This window comes from Cydia pomonella, chromosome 6 (assembly GCF_033807575.1).
Source record: "Cydia pomonella isolate Wapato2018A chromosome 6, ilCydPomo1, whole genome shotgun sequence".
Lineage (NCBI taxonomy): Eukaryota > Metazoa > Arthropoda > Insecta > Lepidoptera > Tortricidae > Cydia > Cydia pomonella.
Window position 1 is genome coordinate 24,517,162 of NC_084708.1, and position 22,301 is coordinate 24,539,462.

Consider the following 22,301-nt stretch of genomic DNA (forward strand, 5'->3'; position numbering starts at 1 on the left):
TAAACTCAACTACATAGAAAAACTAATTCCTTATTTTGCCGCCAGGTGGAAGTCTCCTACATGGAAATATACAACGAACGAGTGCACGATCTCCTCGACCCGGAGACGACTCGCCGATCTCTACGCGTTCGCGAACATGCGGTTCTCGGGCCCTACGTCGATGGACTTTCTCAGCTCGCAGTCACATCATTTCAGGTATATAAGTAATAGGCCTTTTCATCTGTGTGAGATGTTTTAAGCAGCATCCTGGTAACGACACTTGCGTTCGTGGCTGTATAGCCCTATGCGAGAGAGGATCCCACGTCCACACATGCGGCAGGTGTATGCTTGCCCAGGTGGGCGAGGGTTGGAGGCCTGCTCGTGGCGCCTCATGCGTTTCTCTCTTAAAGAGGTTATTCGCTGTTATTCCACTGTCATCGAATTGATAGGGGAAAGGTTTTTGATACCGCTCGTTAGAGACATTTGATCCTGTCAATATAGTGTGTAGTCGTCGAAAATTATAAGCCATGTTCCGTGCCATGGTCAGCACTATTATACGTATAGTTCGTGTCATCCACGATGACGCGCAGATTTGTCAAATCTAACCTTTAATAATATGGCATTACGAGTCAAGGCACGCGTCTTCGTGAATGACACGATTTATATCTTTTTTTTTTTATTTGATTCAGGCAAAAAGGTCCATATTACAAATGTCTTATAGACTAAAATACATATACATTTTATAAAATTAAAACTTAAAACACTATTTAGGCGACAAAACGGCGTTGCTCCGTTGAATCGGCTGCTCTTGTGTCGGATTTGCCCCTCGCAATACCCTTGGTTTCTCCAAAGAGTTCCCCGAATCGTAACCAGTTCACCGACGCGAGGAGGTCCACGTCGGGTCCCGTGAGGGCCTTGTAGAACCGCACGTGTAGCACCTTACTCTCCCAATGCCGCTTTGCGATCCGCAGTACTTAGTACCACAGGTTTGTGCCAGCTCTCGTTTGCCAAGGAGAGCGGTTCCTGTCTACTGCCACCACATGACAATGCATCCCACACATACATAATTATCCTGTGCAAAACGCGCCGGTAATGAATTTTCATACAAAGCCGCCCTAGGCCGGAAATTGATCGCGCATCAAGCGTTGCAATGTACATTGCCATTAAGAATTGAAAATATGTAGTTATAATATAGGTAGGTAAAAAAACTATCCGGCTCTTATTTTTGCAGTTACATTTAATAATCTACAGTTTAAATGATCAACGTTTCACAAGAAGCCTAATTTAATAGAAACCTATTATTGTTTTCTGTACTTTCGTTTGTCTCAATCTTCATGATAACAACAGCAAATATAATCCCAAATATCACCACCCGACATCCGTGACGTCGTTCAGGCGGATAGTTCATGTATTATTCCATCATTATGACACGGCAATATCGCTTTACGGCGCCATTTACTCGCGGGATTGGTCTGGGTAACTCACATTCTGGGTGTATGAGCGTGACAACGCTATACTTGTGTATAAATATATCACTCACACACCGGTGCGGCGCGCGGATCCGTGTCCAATGTGAAGACCGCCTAGCCCGTGGGAGCTATAATTGAGGTATAATAGTTATTTTTCTTGCGTGAGTTTATTTTAGTAGTTTCTACTCGAAATGAGAGTCAATTTGTTTGTTATTGAGTATATCGACATTATCGATATCGATATTGTCTATACGCTCGTAATTGTTTCGGGAAACTTACGGATCGCCTATGGAAAATGCAATAAAATGCTATATGGAATGGAAGTCATATAAATAATAATAAATATTATAGGGACATACTTACACAAATTAACTAAGTCACACGGTAAGCCAAGAAGACTTGTGTTGTGGGTACTCACACAACGATATATATAATATACAAATACTTAAATACATAGAAAACATCCATGACTCAGGAACAACTATCTGTGCTCATCACACAAATACTGGCCCTTACCGAGATTCGAACCCAGGGCCATCGGCTTCATAGGCAGGGTCACTACCCACTAGGCCAGACCGGACGTCCACATCACTTGAACAAATTGTAAAAATAATACCGCTCCGAGATATTTTTAAAATACAGCCAAAAATGTATTCTGCAAGTAGGTCTCAAGGGCTCTTTTACAAGTCAATAATACATAGCAACATTTATAAATACAACGGCCAATACTACAAATCTACGAATAATTACTACAATATAAATATAAAAGAGCTTCTTCAAACATACGGCCCGCTTGATGTAAAGCAGTCTCCGTAGCCTATGGACACCTGCAACTCCAGAGGAGTTACATGCGCGTTGCCGACCCTAACACACCGACCCTCGTTGAGCTCTGGCAACCTTACTCACCGGAATGAACACAACACTATGAGTAGGGTCTAGTGTTATTTGCCTGCGAATTTCTGTAAGGTCTCTTTTGGACGTAATTTAAGGACATACCCGGGTCCATTTGTTTATTTGTCCCGTTGTAGCGACGGTCACGTGGGGCCCGCATATGGGAATACATCATCACAAACGCCAAATTTCTATCAAATTATTACGTTTATGACAATTTTACACATTTGTCTTGAGTTTCAGACGGACTCTGATCAAATAATAATCAAAATCATATATATATAACATCGTTTACTATCAGGCAAAAAAGGCCCATAGATATCCACTTTTCTATAAAACTAGTATGGCTACTTGTTTACTTAAGTTGGGGCACCGACCGTACATATTACCTTACAAACTAACATAAAAACATCAAAAAATTATTCTGCAAGTAGGCCTCAAGGGCTCTTTTACAAGTCATATAGTGACATGAAAAATACATAACACCATTTATAAATACAACAGCCAATGTCTGGGTAAACACTACATTATAATAATCTTAAAATAAATAATTACTACAATACAATAGAGATGAGATAGTCTCTATGGTTAAAAATACATTAAATCTGGAGATGTAAAAGGTCCCCAATGTCAGAGTACTAATACTAATAAGATTTGGAGGTATAAAGTCTCTCCAAGTGTTAAAATAAAATGTATACTAAATAAATAAATCGCGTCTGGACTGTTAAGTCTCATAAACGAATGCTATCGAATACATAACTAGTATGTGCCAAGTCAAGAATATTAAAGAATATTACAGAGACGTATAGTCTCCACGGTTAATACATTAAGTTTGGAGATGTATAAGGTCCCCACGGTCTGAGAAACTAATAATACACAATAATAATGACATTAATAAGATTTGGAGGTGTAAAGGCTCTCCAAGTGTCAAAGAATTAATTAATTAAAAAGTGTATGAAATACATGTTTCACGTCAAGAGACTGTTAAGCTAACAATCTTAATACTAGTTCTACAGAATACATAACTCCTATGTATCTAATAAGTCCATGCCATCATCAAAATAACTAAACATAACAAACATACATACATAAATTCATAAACTATAATAATAATAATGATATAATAGTGTCCCATGACACGGGCAAGGGCAACATCCGCTAGGTGTACCCCTTACATTTCATTAAAGTGTCAAAAGGGCCTCTACGTGTTGGCTTCGGCTCCGCGCACGCCTCCCAAAGGTCCGGAGCACCATTGTTCCGTGATGGGAAAGACATACATAATGATATTGTTTGCTTTTTCGACAACAGTCCCAATGCCTGCTGCGACCGGTTCATGGGTGTCTATTGTTGCGCCTGTGAACGGGTTCCAGCAGGCGTTCTACATGACATTAAAGTTCTCCAAGGGGCCTCTACGTGTTGGATCTATGTCCCTACGCAAGCCTATCAAAAGAACGGGATTTATAGGGCCGTGAAATCCAAGGAGATAGAAATATAATGTTTAATGTGTTGTTTTTGCTTAAATCACAGTATTTATGATGTTTAATTTTTGCCAAAACCATCACTTTGCTGGTTGGGACTCGTATTATGAATTAACTCTATCAAAATAATAATAGCACTATTTTTTATATAATTTGTGGAAAGCGTATGTTACAGTTTCAATGCTAAAGTAATATTTTGCGAAAGATAAATGTACGAAACGCATATCGGAATTGGTTTACCCAATGTCCCGGTAGATGGCGCTGTTACATCAGTCAACTAGCGAACGTTAGTTCAACGTAGTTTTATAAGGTGTTAAACTTTTTTTTGTATTTTTCTGAGGATTTGTGTGGAGATTGTTACTTGAAGAATAATTTATACGTCTGTTTATTATTAAACACGGTATTTGTTCTTGCTTCCCCTTCGAGACCCTAGTGCAAAATTGTACAATAAAACTAAACAACACAATTCATGGAACACGAAGATAAAAATAAACTTATAAAATCCCAGAGATCCCGTACAGGGATAACTTCGCCTTTGTTGTTTTTAATTCAATCTGTAACTGTGTTTTTCGTGTTTTTATTTCTATGTACAATAAAGTATATACATACATACATACAAAATCTATCTGTACCCCTAGTGTCAATTTATTCGATAGCATGACGTAACGTACGCGTTTGCGTTAGTCTCATTTTGTATGGGATTTTGAGTTCCCAAAACGTCCCGCTTGGCGCGCTGTTTCTAAATCCCATACAAAATGAGACTTAACGCAAACGCGTACGTCAGTTATACGTCACGTTTCGCTATCGAATAAGTTTACACTAGGGGTTCTGAATTTGTTTCAAAATATTCTGAATTTGGCAAATTGAACAATCATTTTAGCCCAAATTTCGAGTTCGAGGTTTCGAACACGAAATATAGACGCTGTTAAATATAATAACAGCAAAAATGTTTCAGAGGAAAATTTCCGATAAAATCGCTGTTTTCTCCAAGATAGGTTGTTTCGAGGTCTTCATTAAATAAGGCTCGATGCCTCAGAGCCTTAACGTTGGCCAAGGACCTTTAATTTAATCTAGATGTTCTATCTCAGTAATTTTGTTGAGATTTTAAATATTTTCCTTGAGTGACCCATACTCGTTTTGCATGCGAGGTGATTCTCTTGAAAGTAACTCCATATATGAAAAAAAAACCGGCCATGTGCGAGTCGGACTCGCGCACGTAGGTTTCCGTACCATTATCTATAAAAACGGCAAAAAAATCACGTTTGTTGTTTGGGAGCCGCCTTAAATATTTATTTTATTCTATTTTTTAGTATTTGTTGTTATAGCGGCAACAGAAACACATCATCTGTGAAAATTTCAACTGTAACTATCACGGTTCATGAGATACAGACTGGTGACAGACGGTCAGACAGACGGGCGGACGGACAGCGGAGTCTTAATGGGCGGACGGATAGCGGAGTCTAGCTATGCACTTTGCACGCCCCGCTGCACGCCTGGCTTGAGCATCCACTCGGAACATCCAGCTGTTATTGCTCCTTGAGCTTGGCGTTACTCCTGTCGAACCTTGGATGGAAGATTCGTTGTGTATTCAATTTAGGTAGCTGGAAAGGTCCGTTGAAGCGTCAGTGTTTGTAAAGTTTAATGGAATTAGTTTAGCATTGTTCCTAAGCCCTGTGTTTATCAATTTATAACTCAAGATAGGTTTAGGAGTTCGACAATTGAAGCGCTTTCCTTGTGACAAATTGTACAAGTTATCTTTAGTCGCACCTGGGCAAGCGAGAGATGTACACGTGCTAACGAGCTCTCGCTCAACAAAAGAGGAAAAGACAAGCTTATGTTTAACAACGAGTATGGCAAAGATGAATTTAATGCTAAAATTCATCAAAAATGGCAATTCCTTCGTAGATGTAGAAATAAATAAGGCAATATTTTTTGTGGTCCTTATGTATGTATGAGTATAATCTGTCTATAGGTACTTGTATAATGTCGTGGTCTTCATGGTATTTTGATTTAAGTACCTAGGTATGTTGGGTACGCGCTGTTCCAGCATTTTTGGTTGAGATTTGAGAACATTGCTGTAGAACTAAAACTATAACAATTTTCTTTCATAGCAGTGAATATAGGAACATTCATTACGTTTATGTAGATATTTTACACTTGTACCGAAAAATGGTCCACTACTTTCCTCTCAAAAGCAAATTGCAATGTAACTCGAACTAAATAATGAAATAAAAGTTTCTCATTCTGAGCTCTTGTCACAAAATGTCTGCATCCACTAGATAACGACAATGTCTTTCACCATATCTATTTTATTCTTCCCATTTTAACGAAATTATGTTCACGCTTAATAATTTAACTAACTATTTTGGCTCAGTGATCTAAAAAGAATCTTGGCCTTCGAAACGAGAGCGTGCCGCCTGTCCCGATCCTGCGCAACTTCCTGCCAGTTACTGACACGAAGCTGAAGCAGATCCGCCGCCACACAGTCTTCCCAGCATACCTGGGTCGACCCACCGGACGGCTACCAGTCGGTCGTCCCAAGAACGCCCTCTTGATAGCCCGATCCTCTCCCATTCTGAGTAGGTGACCGAAACAGTCTGTGGACTTTTGTTTCGCCGATGATATTGGGCTCGCCACTAACTCCTCGATCCCGCTTAAGGTTCCACCTCCCGCAAAATACCATAAAACTAAGTTACTCTGAACCATTTTTTGTATTAAATATGACACTTTCTGAGCAGAAAAAAGTATATAACAATCTACAAGATATGAGCAATGATATGCTTTTCTGGAAATCTATTTCAACTTCGATAAATGAAGAAATAAAATCTTGAAGTCACCCCTATTTCTTTCAGTTTTATCCTTATTACTACTGCAACTTTTATCGAAAATATATGAAACTTTACAATCTTTCTCACAAAACACTATAAAATGATTTAGTTTTCTTGCTTTTTGCAAATTCATAAAATTATGCCTTAATTCCTAAAAAATAGGCCTAAATCCCGCCAAGGTTCCTACCACTACCCCGCTACCGACCGCTATAGTCAGTTCAGGGCAAGTCGTGTTGCTACACGAACCTATGTGTTGCGTTGCGCGCGCGAGCAAGCGAAATTCTATTTTTTTTTTTTTATTATGAAAAGGTAAGCATTTGACCACAATCTCACCTGATGGAAAGTGCCGATAAAGTGGAAAGTGTTTCAAACGCATAGCTCTGCGCACTCGATCTTTTGCAGCGGGTGGTAATAAGGTGAGGGGTATAAGCTCCGCCGACACGCGCGATGTCGTTGGCGGCGGGTGCAGCTTTAATAATTTAGTAACTAAAAAGTGGTTGTAGGTATACTTTTATGTAAGCTCCCTTTTATGGATAGCCTGGCCAAAACGTGTTGGTGGATTTGAACCGCTTATATCATCGATTACTCATCGAAGTCTAGTTTGGTGTGATCTTGAACTCTTAAAACAGTTTTGCCTGCTTACTGAGGAAAGTCTACGCATCTTTTGTTCCTAATTAATTTCATGGTAGCAATCTTTGTATGAACTGAATGACATCAATTTCTCGACAAGTATATCATCCAAGGATATCCACAATTTTTGGGTTAATCGCACGGTTTCCAAAATTTTTGTCCATCTGTGTGTTTTCGGATACGTGGTCACTGGTTACCAATTACGAAAATTTGTAGTTTATGTTTAAAAATATTAAAATGGATTAAATTAATCTAATTAAATAAGCGGCGTAATTATTATTATTTCATTATAAACATAAAAAAAACAGTATTTTATATTTATTTATATCTAATTGGTTCTTATGAATTAGTGACATAATTAAACAATATGCCCATGGCCATAAAATTTAAAAAAAAAAAACTTTTACGCCCGTGTGCATAATATAGCTCATTCCGTCTCAGTATGCTGACATACAATAAAACTGTTTACGAGCGAGTGTGATGAAAACATATAAACATGCATGTCGACTTAATTATGGTTTTGCATGAAAGTTATATAAATTAGTAATTTTTTTCTTTAAGAGAAACGTGCAAGTAAAACTGTATGTACATAACATACCCTTCGATTACTCTACAGTCCCTAGACAGTTAATAGGATGTTTCATAATAACAGAGTGGTATTATGTACCCTCGGCCAATTTACTTAACAACCTCCGATGGCACTCCTGCCATCGATCGTTTTAATGTAAATTAAACATGTCTGCCCCATTTTCATTGTCGTGCGTTGTTCGGAATTATTATCAATTATACAGGCCAAATCGAACGTGTACTTATGTACGATATTTGAATGATGTTAAACATAGCGGTCAATACCGGTTTATTTTGATTTTACTCCGAACTTTCATAGGAACGCGAACGTTTTAAGAACTTTATTGTAACCTAACTAAACCGGTTTATTTGACGAGCGAAGAGACGGCCGTCCGGCCTGAAGGTGTGCCGCGTAAACAAAGACACATAGGAAGAAACCGGTTTTTATTGTTCTAAACGGATTAACCTGACAAGAATATTATGGAAATTTTCTACTAGAAACCGGTTTTACGAACAAAACTGATATAAAAATAAATCTCCTATTAGGATCGAAAGAGCTCGTGAGTCTGTATAGAAGTAACATCAAATTTAACAAATTAAATATATGGCCCATAAAGCGACTGGAAACTCAGTCAGTTATGTCATTCATTCATCATTCATTTTATTCAAAAGTCAGTCGGTTATGTCATTCATTCATCATTCGTTGCATTCAACTCTCTTCAAATTGAGAGTCATACATCATACATCAACTGCCATTGTTTAATCGAATCGTCACCAACGAATAGATAAAACGTATTTTCTCCCGAACATTAGGCAAATTACATCTTCCAGACATTATAACTTCTGCTATCTGAGCGAGCCCGAAATTCGCAACGCTGAATTTAGTAAAAAGTTTGTAGCGGCGAATATTACGTAGGCATTGGAAAGATAAGGTTGCAGCGATAAAGTTGCTATGATTAAATGTACGCACAGTTTTACATGTGCGTTTAGAAATAAAGAAAAGTTCGAAGAAAATAAAACTTGGATAGTTTAGGTACATTTTCAAAGCAGAAGTAGGAACATGTGTAGTTATTAATTATTTTTAATTAAAGATTTTCAGAACACATATCAGTGATAAAATAAATAAATAATAATAATAAATAAATATTATAGGACTTTATTACACAAATTGACTAAGTCCCACAGCTCAATAAGGCTTGTGTTGAGGGTACTTAGATAACGATATATATTGTATAATATATAAATAAATAATAAATAATAAATAAATATTATAGGACATTATTACACAAATAAATAAATACTTAAATACATAGAAAACACCCATGACTCAGGAACAAATATCCAAGCTCATTACACGAATACATGCCCTTACCAGGATTTGAACCCGGGACCATCAGCTTCGTAGGCAGGGTCACTACCCACTAGGCCAGACCGGTCGTCAAAAGAAGTGATAGGATAAGGAACGCCATTTGACTTTGAGTCAAATGACGTTCTAAAAGTTTTTTATTATGTGTCGAAAGATGGCAGTAAATTTATGTCGCTACAAAGTTTTCTTTAACAATACACCTCTATTTCAATACGTAAACCATTACGTCCAAATAGTAAAACATATATTAGATACATATAAAATAAAAACCTACTTAGGAAGAAACAAGTAATGATCATTTAGTGAGTTTTAGGAGCTACTACGATAGATAGTTTGGTATTTATCTTGTAAGTCAAAATAAATTAACCAGAAGCTTTAGTTATCCTTACCTACATATCATCTCAGAACTGAAGAAACGATACCTTACAAACAACGCAATACGGTACTTACAATACCTTTCCCACGTTGATTTGGCTTAAGCCGATCCATTTCGTTTCGAGCAATCGTCTGGAAAAGCTCTTACTTTCCCAAGCATATCTATCATTGTGTGTGTAAGATAAAGCTTAAAATTCAATACGTGATATGAGTTTTCAAAATGTAATCGCGAAAAGGTAGTATGTTTGTCAAACCGTTATGCGATTTACGACCTTTACTGGATGGAAATAAGGTTCGATAGCTTTTTAAGATAAATGGCGCTTTCACAGAATATGTTAATTCAAGAATAAAAAGAATAAGTGCCGTCTTATACATTAATGCGAGGTTTAAGAGATGGCTTCCTTATTTTAAATATCTTTTGCATCACACTAGGCGCCCACGGGCGGTAATTAGTTATTTGTGTGTGTTTCATATATTGCAGGTGTACGTAAAGATTTACCTATCTAGATAAGTACCGTTTGATTTCACTAATTACATAAAGAAACAATATGTTCCGACGGTAGCGACATCATAATTTAAAAGTTAACCCATCGCGCGCGGCTATCGTGACGACCGGTTTGGCCTAGTCGGTAGTGACCATGCCTACGAAGCTGATTGTCCCGGGTTCAAATCCTGGTAAGGGCATTTATTCGTGTGATGAGCATGGATATTTGTTCCTGAGTCATGGGTGTTTTTAAAAACTACGTGTGTTACCGTAAATTACTGTGATGTTAGTACATATGACTAGAAAATTTAAACGCTTCATACACGTGTGTGTGATGTTAGTACATATGACTAGAAAATTTAAACGCTCCATACACGTGTGTCTCGACGTCACTCGAGTGAGAAATTAAATGACAAACGCAGTGAGAAACTAATTACTAAAGGAGACATTTAATTCGTCCTTGAGATTAATTACACGAAAACAACGGGAATTACAAACAAGAATTTGCGACGAAATTCCATTGGATTTTGTGCACGATTGTTGTGTCATCTTGAGGCTTATTCTGGTTTTAATATATTGATGGTTTTCATATTATTTTAATAAACTTATTTATTAAAAAGCGGCCAAGTGCGAGTCGGACTCGCCCATGAAGGGTTCCGTACCGTTTATGACGTATAAAAAAAAAACTACTTACTAGATCTCGTTCAAACCAATTTTCGGTGGAAGTTTGGATAGTAATGTATATCATATATTTTTTTTAGATTTTTCATTCTGTTATTTTAGAAGTTACAGGGGGGAGGGACACATTTTTTCACTTTGGAAGTGTCTCTCGCGCAAACTATTCAGTTTAGAAAAAAATGATATTAGGAACCTAAATATCATTTTTGAAGACCTATCCATAGATACCCCACAAGTATGGGTTTGATGAAAAAAGATTTTTTGAGTTTCAGTTCTAAGTATGGGGAGCCCCCAAAATTTATTGTTTTTTTTTTTTCAATTTTTGTGTAAAAATCCTAATGCGGTTCATAGAATACATCTACTTACCAAGTTTGAACAGTATAGCTCTTATAGTTTCGGAAAAAAGTGGCGGTGACATAATCGGACAGACAGACGGACATGACGAATCTATAAGGGTTCCGTTTCTTGCCATTTGGCTACGGAACCCTAAAAAGTAATTAAATGTCGGGCACAATAAAAATAAACTAACTTATCTATTAAATAAAACTAAATTAAAACTAAAAACTAATACTAAATAAAATTAAAATATGTCTAAAAAATTTGGCCCCTTTGGCATGGTGCCGAGGATGCTGGCAGCATTTCCCCGCTGTATAGCGATGCTAATACGTTGTGCGAGAAAGCTGCCAGCTTATTTTATTATACCTCATTTCATTTACCATGGCGGGATGCCCTTGTAACTGCAGAAAGAAAACCATAATGTTGATCTAATGTCTAACAATTGCTTAACGAGCTCTGCTCTTCAAAGCCAGCGTGTGGTCAAATAATAACCCAAAAGGATCAAAACTGGACAGTTACGTGTAAGACACGACGCCGCGAAAAAAGTTTGTCGGGTATCTTTTGTTTTATTCGTATTGTTTACGCCTTATGACCGTCTCAAGTGAAGTCCCGTTATGGTAAATGAAATGGGGTTATACTACCTTGACCGTGTGCACCAATTAGGGTTGACATATGTCAGGATTTCCCCTTAAATGTCAGGATTTTGGTTCTTTGTCAGAATTGCGAAACTTGGCAAGTGTCAGGGTTTTTTAGAAACCTTAGGAAACCACTCGAAGTTTGTTTATGATATAGGAGGGAAACGAGCCGACGAAGCACCTGATGGTAAGCGATTACCGTCGCCCATGGACACCAGACCATAGTCCACCAGACCACCGCTATACCATAGTCACCAACAGCGAAATATGGTGAGAAATCGTACGGCAAGCAACATCTGCGCCTGATGTCAACAGTTGACACTGCAAAGATTAAACGATAAAAAAGAGATAGTCACCAGAGGGGTTTTAAGCGCGTTTAAAATAGAAGTGCTCTCTTTTCTTGAAGGTTTGAAGATCGTATCGGTCCGGAAATACCGCTGTTCATTCCACATTTTAGCTGTGCGAGGCAGGACGTTTCTGGAGAAGCGCACAGTTGAGGAGTTTCGAGTTGAGTAGAGGAAAGGGAAGGTTATGATGTAGCTGCAGCTTATGGCGGCGAGTTGAGGGGTAGGGTAAGAGGGGTGACCCACGAAATGTTAGTGAGTAAGGGACGGCACATTTATACTTTATCATGGTAATGGTAACGGTATATCTTGGACTTTATCGACCACGTTGGAGAAATGACCGTTCAGGAAATGTGAGGATTACTTAGGTGGAGTTCGGACTTATCAGGCTATTCGAAATTGTCATAACACAACCTAACCGTAGTACCAATCGGCGAAGGCAGATCAAACTTATTGGTGCTGACGAATTGCAATCAGAAGTCGTCTCATAAGGCATTTCACCCGCATTTTTTTTTTTTTGGTGCTCGTGAGATGCCCGATATCACGACTGAAGGACGTGATGAGATGAAAACCATATGAAATTGTTTGAATAAAATCGGCTTCCTGACCTAAATATATGCTTTGAAATGTGTATTGTTAAACCTTCAAATTAGCATAATGTGGGTCTGAGGGATGAAGCCTTTTATTTGTAACGTTATATGGAGTAATATCGCAATAATAGAATTTCCAGCAATGGTATAGTCTACCTTAAAGTCGAATTTTTGAATTTCGACCACTATTAGGCATTTAAATTCTCCTAATGGAATTGAAAACGTCAATACCACTCGATTCCCAATTTCTATCGCTCGTATAAAAAAAAAGCATTTCGCCGTTTTCCACAGATTTTCGAGTGACGAAATCGAGTGCTCGAAATTCAAAAATCGGTCCCCAGATCGGCTGTCAAAGTAATATAGGTTCTGAATTTTTAAAGCATTCAAAACGTTCTTACTTGTAAGAGGGGGTGCGCATAATTGTAGTTTTTATGTTGAAATTTTACAAGTTTTAATTAAAGGCAAATGCTATTAAAAAAACACAGCAACTAGACTATATTAGTAAGGGACTATATTCAAACAAAACCTTAGCTTAAAGTTCGCTAAATTTAAAACCCCCGCGACGGCCATATCTTTCGTCGCAAGCTTCGCGCGGCGCGCTATATCTTTTGATTCCTTCTAATTTCCCGGCTTTATGCATCCTATTAAGATGGAAGAATAGCTTTTCGAATCTAACGAAATAACGGTAATATTTCTACGAAATTCCATTTCGTTTTTCACTAACTAAATCTTAACAAATCACTTTGATTTTGATGTCGATCGCTTCAGCATAATATATTCTAGGTTTATAGGTTTTGCATTTTTGTTAAAGTTGAAAAACGTTTTCTGTTTTTGTATGGACGGCTTAACGTTTTAACGGTGACAAACAGAGGGCCCACCGCGAACCACGTTTGACGTGTTGCCTCCCTGTCACACTTATGTACGAATTTACAAGTGCGACAGAGAGGCAGCACGTCGAACGTGGTTTGCGGTAGGCCCTCAGGCTTGTGCAACCGACCCTAAGTCAGGTTTTCTTAAAATAATCTACAAAAAATATTAAGGCATTAAACGATATGAACTGAGACAGCCCGTTTTCCATTTCAAAAGAAAGCCTTGCTCATTACTCTTTTAATAAATAGCTTCTAGAATCAAGTCCCTGGAGATAAATCTTCATTTTGTCGCTGCCTTCATTAGTGCTCCTAGTAATTACTTCCTTCATCGTTACTTTGCTACTTAATTATATCGTGGATGAATTATAGCAGATGGTAGGAGATAAATAAATATATGATCTTCGCTTCTGACAATGATTTGAGCCAGAACTTATTCTTTTTTTCATTTGTGCTATGAACATTTCTACGAAAAGGTGTACGAATTCCTCGCTAGATGGCGCTTTTGCAGCAATCACGCTATCAAGAAATACCTATTATCAGTAGAATAAATTGCCTTAAATGGGTACAAAACAGTGTAATGTTTTATAGATTGGTAAATTAAAGTCTTACTTTGTTATTTGGTAATAATAAAAATAGAATTTAACCCAGTTAATGGTTCAGTGCGAGTACTTAGGGCTTTCTTTCGCTTCTCATGAATTGGCTACTTCATAGTTTTTTGTAAATAATGTCAATTGATCTTGATTTTCCTGAGGATCAAATGTCTATATAGGACTCATGGCATTTAAGCAACGATTGAAACGCCTCTAACAAAATGATATTGTAATTTGACGTCACATTACATTAGTCTGTCCTAAATGTATGGAAGATAAAAAAAATGCTATTTTGACCCTGAAATATTACGTTTATGTATATAGTTGTCATACAATTTATTTTTCATCATCAATTTTTTTTTTTGTCTTATAAGTGAAATTTTGTAATTTCTTCAGACAATAAATACTCTTTAAACCGAAAGTTGAAAAAAAAGATAACTTTGGGAGCCTTGTATTTTTTTATAAATTAAAAGACATGTTAATCCACAAATGCTACTACTAAATTGAGGAGTTTTTAAATGACGAAAAGCTGGCGAAATAAAATATTTATTGTGACACTGAACCTTGAATTATTGTATGAAATGTTTTTTTTTTAAATTATTATTATTATTTTTATCTACGTTTACAATAGCTCAAAATATGTATATGGAATGTTATTAATTTTTTTTATGTTTTATTTACTATTATAATGTTATTATTATTATTCGATTTTTATATACACGAGACATATTATGATGAAATGTTTTAATAGGTATTAGATATTTAGTTAAATTTAATATTGTGTGCCCTAACAGGGTGTCATGAATTGACTAAATTAATTGTAACACCTTATTATGTAACTATGTTCATGACTGCAATAAATAAATGAAATGAAATGAAATAGAATGGGAACGCCACTGCTCGGACTGATTTCACCACCCGAAAAACAGCCTACAACATCGTTATAGGATATAATCCTATCGTCCGGTTCATAACCTAAGGTTTCGTTGACGTCATTGCGCCTTGAACCGCCCGTCAAATCCGGGCTTATTGCGAACGACTGACAGGGATAGCCTCGAAAATGGCGTAGCAATTTTCTGCTTCCGTGAAATTAGAATAGGGCTCCGTATCTTTAAGATAAATATACAGGGTGATTCAGAAGACGTGAGCAGGATCAAGCTTGAGCATTCAGTAAGTTATAAGCAACTGTTTCGTACCAGTATTTGTGCGATTAACGTTCTTTTATTTTTTACTGTTCAAAAAAAATGTTATAATTTATTTAGGCCATGTATGGTCACCCTATTTGTTTTATCCATAACAAGTGACAAATTGAATGTCATCGGAGTCTGGTTACTTTTGAAAAATCGTATCTCACTCAAGTGTGACATTTTGTTTTCTTCATAATCAAACTGCTGTCATAACGGTTAAAGAGGTTTTATCTTTTTTAATTAAGTGTTGTAGGGTGTCCATGATTGTAGATTATCATATTTGTCCTTCCTAAAAAGTTAAATAACAGAAATAAAGCGAGATTGTTTTACTTAAATATGATGAACGGTTTACTGATTGTGTAGGCTTAGTCCTGCTCACGTCTCATGAATCACCCTGTATATTTATTCGCAAAAATGTAGTGGGTTGTATTTTTGCACTTGTTTTTCTTCTATACTTCTTCTTCCTAGCGTTTGTCCCGACTTACTGCCACGGCTCATGGGAGCCCGGGGTCCGCTTGGCAACTAATCCCGAGAATTGGCCTAGGCACTGGTTTTATGCGAAAGCTACTGCCATCTGACTTTTCAACCCAGAGGGGAAACTAGGCCTTATTGGGATTAGTCCGGTTTCCTCACGATGTTTTCCTTCACCGAAAAGCGACTGGTAAACATCAAATGGTACAGTCAGCATCAAAAGTAGCGGATCAAACAACACTCCGTAACAGCATAACAAAATGTGATGGTTCGATATGTAGAACAATTAAGACGATAAAATACATACTGTTGAACGTACATTTTAGAGATTTATCTATATTTGGAAAAGTTATCCGGAATATCAGATACTTTTGGCGCGTTGTTTTATCCGCTACTATTAGTAATGTTTACAATATTTTCGTTAGTGTTTCAATTAGTTACGAATAAGTACATGCAATGCAATTTTTATGGGAACTACACGCCGACTGCACGCCAACTGCAACGTCAGCGATCAGTTCCCATACAAGTTGCAGTCGGGTTGCAGTTTGTCTGTGCAGGTCCTTAAAAATAGCTGTTCAGAGAAAACCTCTCACGCGAACATAACACATCCAAAACTCTATAATTTGAAACAATAGACTGACAGTTGACTGGTAGACAATGCCTTTTGTATACCTATTGTACTTGGCTTTAAAGCTTAAAACAAATAAGTAAGCATTTAATATATTATATGCCCTAGTTACCTGAATTTTACCTAACTTAAATGTAAAATTTTAAAGAAATTCTTTGGCCTTTACAAATAGGTATCTAATTAACTCCCCCTTTGTTTGTATTAATATAAACCTGCCTCAAAAGCGCCAATCGTTCAAGAAAAACAATAGGCTTTTGTCCAACGCTGTTTAGATATTTCAACTTTTCAATGCGATATTCCACGGTAATGTCTATATTCCCCGAAATGAGTTCTAGGTAGTCTGCTGAATACTAATGATGGCTGAAACAAAAAATATTTCAGTTGTATGTGATGTAGGAGCAAGTTATTCTATGAATACTTAAGAATTCATCGATGAAATAGAGACTAGTATAAAATAAACACTGACTGTTTTCAAACAAATACCCCCCGTCTTTCCCAATGTCATGAAAAGCCGGCCAAGTGCGAGACGGACTCGCGCACGAAGCGTTCCATACCATTACTTATAAAAACGGCAATAAAATTATGTTTGTTGTATGGGAGGACCCCCCCCCCCCCCTTAAATATTTATTTTAATCTGTTTTTAGGATTTGTTGTTATAGCGGCAACAGAAATACATAATCTGTAGAAATTTCAACTGGATAACTATCACGGTTCATGAGATACAGCCTGGTGACAGACGGACGGACGGACAGCGAAGTTTCAGTAATAGCCCCATTTGACCCTTTAGAAGGAAGAACCCGTAAGAGTGGAGACATTACCAAAGATCGGGGTGAATGAAAAATAATTTAGAGGGAGATTCAGAACACTGCTCAAATTGTGTTCACGACATGTTAAATACGGGAGCTGGGACTTAAATATTTTAGGAGAATATATCCGTCTCGCTAATGGAAGCGGCTCTTAAAACTAGTGCGATAAGGACAACGCCAGGTTAGGCGAAAAAACCTGTGTAAATATCTCATAAAACGATGTTTCGTACTCTACTGTTTCCTCCTCCAAACCTTAACCAAATGTAACGAAATTTTGAGATCTAAATGGTAATAAAATTATCTGTGTCGAACTGTTTTGCTTTTTAGGCTAATTGATATCAGTTTTGAATACCATGCATCTCTTTGCGGCCTAGTTTGCGAATATTAGAAGTGCACTAGCGCATTAATTAACAAAAATATAAAAAAAGCATAACAGATATTAATAATAATTATCTGTGTTGAAAAATCATTGCTCTAGCTTCAAAAACCACGTCGAGTACGTTTGTATGGAGTAATGACCACTGCTTTTGCCTCTTAATGATTGTCTTTTTAGCAGTCTTAGTTTTAACTCGTCCCGATAGTACACATACACATCGTAACGTATCTACACATTTGTATATTTACTATCATATTCTACCTTTCCCCGAATCCAGAGATATATATGAGCAGATATATATATGCCGAATCGCAACTTCACTCGCCGATCTAATTTACTTTTATGTAATAGAATTGCGTATGTGTGTATTCTGTATTCCGAGATACAATACTTTCACGAAAAGGTGCTCGGTTTTATTCGTGTGGATTTTTTACGATAACGGAGAATTTTTAATTGAGAACGTTTTGTAGACGGAGGAGAGAGAGCTGAAATTCCACATTTTAATTTTAAATTTTTACACCACCTTATATGTGGGTTATTTACACGAAAATTGTGCGTAAAATTAAACGTTAATTTGGAATTGCGTCGTTAATTCTCGCTCGTAATTTGTTTTCGCAAAGTAATTAATCTCAAGGTCGCGTTCAACGTGCGTAATTTTTCAACGGATTGAGCTTCTAATTGGTTGGTTTACTTTCTAAATATATTTTGCGGGGGATTAAATTAAATTTAGACTGAATCTTAATTAGAAATAAAGGTACTTAAACTAGTATCAGTACCCCTAGTGTAAATAAATTCGATTTTGAAACGTGACGTACGCGTTTGCGTTTAGTCTCATTTTGTATTGGATTTAGAAAGAGACGCCAAGCGGGACGTTTTGGAAACTCAAAATCCTACATAAAATGAGACTTAACGCAAACGCGTTCGTCACGTTATGATGTCGATAAAATTTACACTAGGGGTACTGATCTAGTATCAAAAAAAGTTTACTAAGATAAGATTGGTTCTCATGATTCTAGGCAAAATGGTAGGGTATGTAGACCATATACATGGTATAAGTACCTAAAAGATTATTAGCATATTGTAATGTTCCACCGCTGGGCAAAGCAAAGTGTCATCATCAATTGTGTTCCGTGGATCCCACTCACACTCAGTAACCATTTCTTACATCTTTAATTCTAGTTTTGGAAAGTTCTGTGTTTCTGATCCTAAGTATAACTGATTAATCGATAACTTTATTTTCAGGACATCGACAATCTCATGACCGAAGGCAACAAATCCCGAACCGTCGCAGCGACAAACATGAACAGTGAATCATCTCGCTCGCACGCCGTGTTCAGCGTGGTACTGACGCAGACGCTTTGTGATGCTGCGACTGGGGTTACGGGGGAAAAAGTCGCGCGTTTGTCGCTGGTGGACTTGGCTGGGTCGGAGCGGGCGGTGAAGACGGGAGCGGTTGGGGATAGGTTGAAGGAAGGATCTAATATTAACAAGTAAGTGACATGTTACGAATTGTCTTTGCTTACTGTTTGTATTAACGGCTGGCATCTAGATCTTATGGGCGTCTTAGAGTTGGTTTGGCGATCTGACGTTTTGAGACTTGAGTTACGGGGGAAAAAGTCGCGCGTTTGTCGCTGGTGGACTTGGCTGGGTCGGAGCGGGCGGTGAAAACGGGAGCGGTTGGGGATAGGTTGGTAGGTCCTCTGGAGTTGCAAGCGTACATAGGCTACGGAGACGGCTTACTATCAGGCGGGCCGTATGCTTATTGCCACCGACGTAGTATATAAAAAAATAAGGGTCTAATATTAACAAGTAAGTGATATGTTACGAATGAATGACTATGCTGGCGTCTAGATCTTATGGGCGTCTTAGAGTTGGTTTCGCGATCTCGCTCGGTGAGTACTGAAGCAGACGTTGCGGTACTAGAGTTATGGGTGAAAAAGTCGCACGATTGTCGCTGGTAGATCTGGCGGGGTCGGAGCGGGCGGTGAATATGTAAGCGGTTGGGGATAGGCTAAAAGAAGGATCTAATAGTAACAAGTAAGTGATATGTTACCAGTACAAGAGTTGGTTTATTGATTGTATCAGTTTTTAGTCCCTTGTGAAAGGTGTAGAGATAAGGGACCGTTCGTACTAACGCAGACGCGGCGCGACTAGGGTGGCAAAAGTCGCACGATTATCGCTGGTGGATTTAGCTGGGTCCGAGCGGGCGGTGATAGGTTGCAGGAAGGATCTATTTTTTTTATACCACGTCGGTAGCAAAAATATGGCCCGCCTCTGGACGCCTGTAACTACATAGGTGTAACATGTATACATATTAACAAGTGATGTGTATTGCACAAGCCTTTGTTGTGTTGTTACGACTGAAGTTAGGGGGAAAAGGCACTAGACGATCTACCGATCTATAAACGACAGTACAAGGCTAGAGCTTTGTTGGGGCGTTTTATGTGAACCTTTTGCTTCGACGGTAATGCAGTGAAATGTAATATTTCTATTTACAGATCACTAACAACGCTCGGCCTGGTCATATCGAAGCTAGCGGACCAGTCGTCGGGCAAGCCCAATAAGGACAAGTTCGTGCCGTACAGAGACTCCGTGCTCACTTGGCTTCTGAAGGACAACCTTGGAGGCAACAGCAAAACTGTCATGGTAAGGACATTATTAATAGTATAATAATAATAATTCAGGCTATATACGTCCCACCGCTGGGCACAGGCCTCCTCTCAAGCGTGAGAGGGTTTAGGCTGTAGTCCCCACGCTAGCCCAATGCGTATTGGGGACTTCACATACACCTTTGAATTAATTCTCAGATATATGCTCGTTCTCCTTCAGCGAAATACTAGTGATAAATATGAAATGATATTTCGTACATAAGTTCCGAAAATTTCATTGGTACGAGCCAGAATTTAAACCCACGACCGCAAGTCGGACGTCATATCTACTCGGCCACCACCGCTCATAAGCACATTAGCTTATATTTTCTAGTATTGGAGATAATTAATAAAAGGAGCTAAGGAAATAAACATGCTAAGATCCATTACGGCACACTTTCTCCTTTTTATATATTTTTTCCGTTTTGTATAATTTATTAATTACTTATTTATATTTCTATTTCAAAATGTCACGTTATTTTAGCGCTCGTTCCAAAGTTAGAAGTAAAAGTTCTTAAGTTCAAGGTGAACCCTGAATCCTATTTGCACCTATTTTTAGAGTGCTAACGTTATTCAATCCCTAATCGGATTCTTCACATCACTAAATCCAATATACTAGAACGTGCAGCTTACATTATGTCACTCACTCCTAGCTTACGTCCTACGCATAACATAATAGCGGTTTTTATTACACCGTAAAAAAACATACGAGGCTCTCAGACAATTGAATTAAATAAATAAATATTATAGGGACATTCTTACACAAATTAACTAAGTCCCGCGGAGCTTGGCTGATGCTTGTTTTGTAGGCCGCCTCATTAAAATATTTATAACCTTACGTTGGTAATTAAAACAGTAGCAAATCACTTTTACAATGAAAAATAAGTAATTATCATATCATAAATTAGGCAGGCCGTATGCTTGTTTGCCACCGTCGTGGTATAAAAAAAAATAAAAAAAATATTGGTTACGCCATACAGCGCGGCAATGCCACCAGCCTTCTGGGCAACCTACCATCCGGCGCCGAGCTAGCTCTTATGTTTTAAATAATAATAAATATTATAGGGACATTCTTACACAAATTGACTAAGTCCCATGGTAAGCCAAGAAGGCTTGTGTTGTGGGTACTCAGACAACGATATATATAATATACATATACTTAAATACATAGAAAAAATCCATGACTCAGGAACAAATATCTGTGCTCATCATACAAATAAATGCCCTTACTGGGATTCGAATCCAGGACCATCGGCTTCATAGGCAGTGTCACTTAAGCCAGACCGGTCGTCGAATTAGTTAGTAACTTTAACCAAGAAAACATTGTGGAATTCCTAAGGTAGTTCTTCTGAATGTGGACTTACAAATAAGTATCCACTCGCTTTATAATAACATTTGTTTATTAAAAATTCTAAAATAGTTAGGTACTTAAATTAAATGAAGTCTGAAGTGGACTACAGTCGTATTTTTTTTATTTATGTATCATAACGTAGGTACATAACAATTGTGCTACAACTATATTCCTCGCCAAACTGCGATTGCAGTTTGTTCAGTCATGTGTTTTTTCTCCCTAATTTCCAGGTAGCAACAATATCCCCAGCAGCAGACAATTACGAAGAAACATTATCGACGCTTCGCTACGCGGACCGCGCGAAGAGAATCGTCAACCACGCTGTTGTCAACGAAGATCCTAACGCTAGGATCATCAGAGAGCTCAGGCAGGAGGTGGAGGCTCTTAAGGAGATGCTTAAGCATGCCACGGTATGTAAATATTATCTATATATGAAATATTTAGACTGTGTACGAGAACGAAGCAACACTTCGGTACGCGAACTGAGCGAAGATTACACAATACATTGATAGGCAAGTAATGTAATTGTGTAATCTTCGCTCAGTCCGCATACCGAAGCGTCGCTTCGTATGGTGTTCTAACGGATTTTCAAACTTAATTTTATCTTTCCCGTCGCCGAACGACCAGGGGCCCATTTCTCGAACGGTATTAGACTAATATTATTAGTCCACGAACTGTGAAGTCGTATGGGTTGCCATGGCAACACACTAATAATATTAGAATAA

General features: G+C 37.8%; 1 protein-coding gene across 1 annotated transcript in view; it reads left to right on the top strand.

Moving 5' to 3' along the window:
- The window catches only part of LOC133519352 (kinesin-like protein KIF13B), a 350,907-nt gene that overhangs the window by 267,093 nt on the left and 61,513 nt on the right, over positions 1 to 22,301 (top strand). Inside the window, exons 5-8 of the mRNA XM_061853395.1 lie at positions 46 to 195; positions 18,820 to 19,067; positions 20,076 to 20,223; positions 21,807 to 21,986. Coding sequence (XP_061709379.1) covers positions 46 to 195; positions 18,820 to 19,067; positions 20,076 to 20,223; positions 21,807 to 21,986 — 726 coding nt within the window. The remainder of the gene's footprint in view (positions 1 to 45; positions 196 to 18,819; positions 19,068 to 20,075; positions 20,224 to 21,806; positions 21,987 to 22,301) is intronic.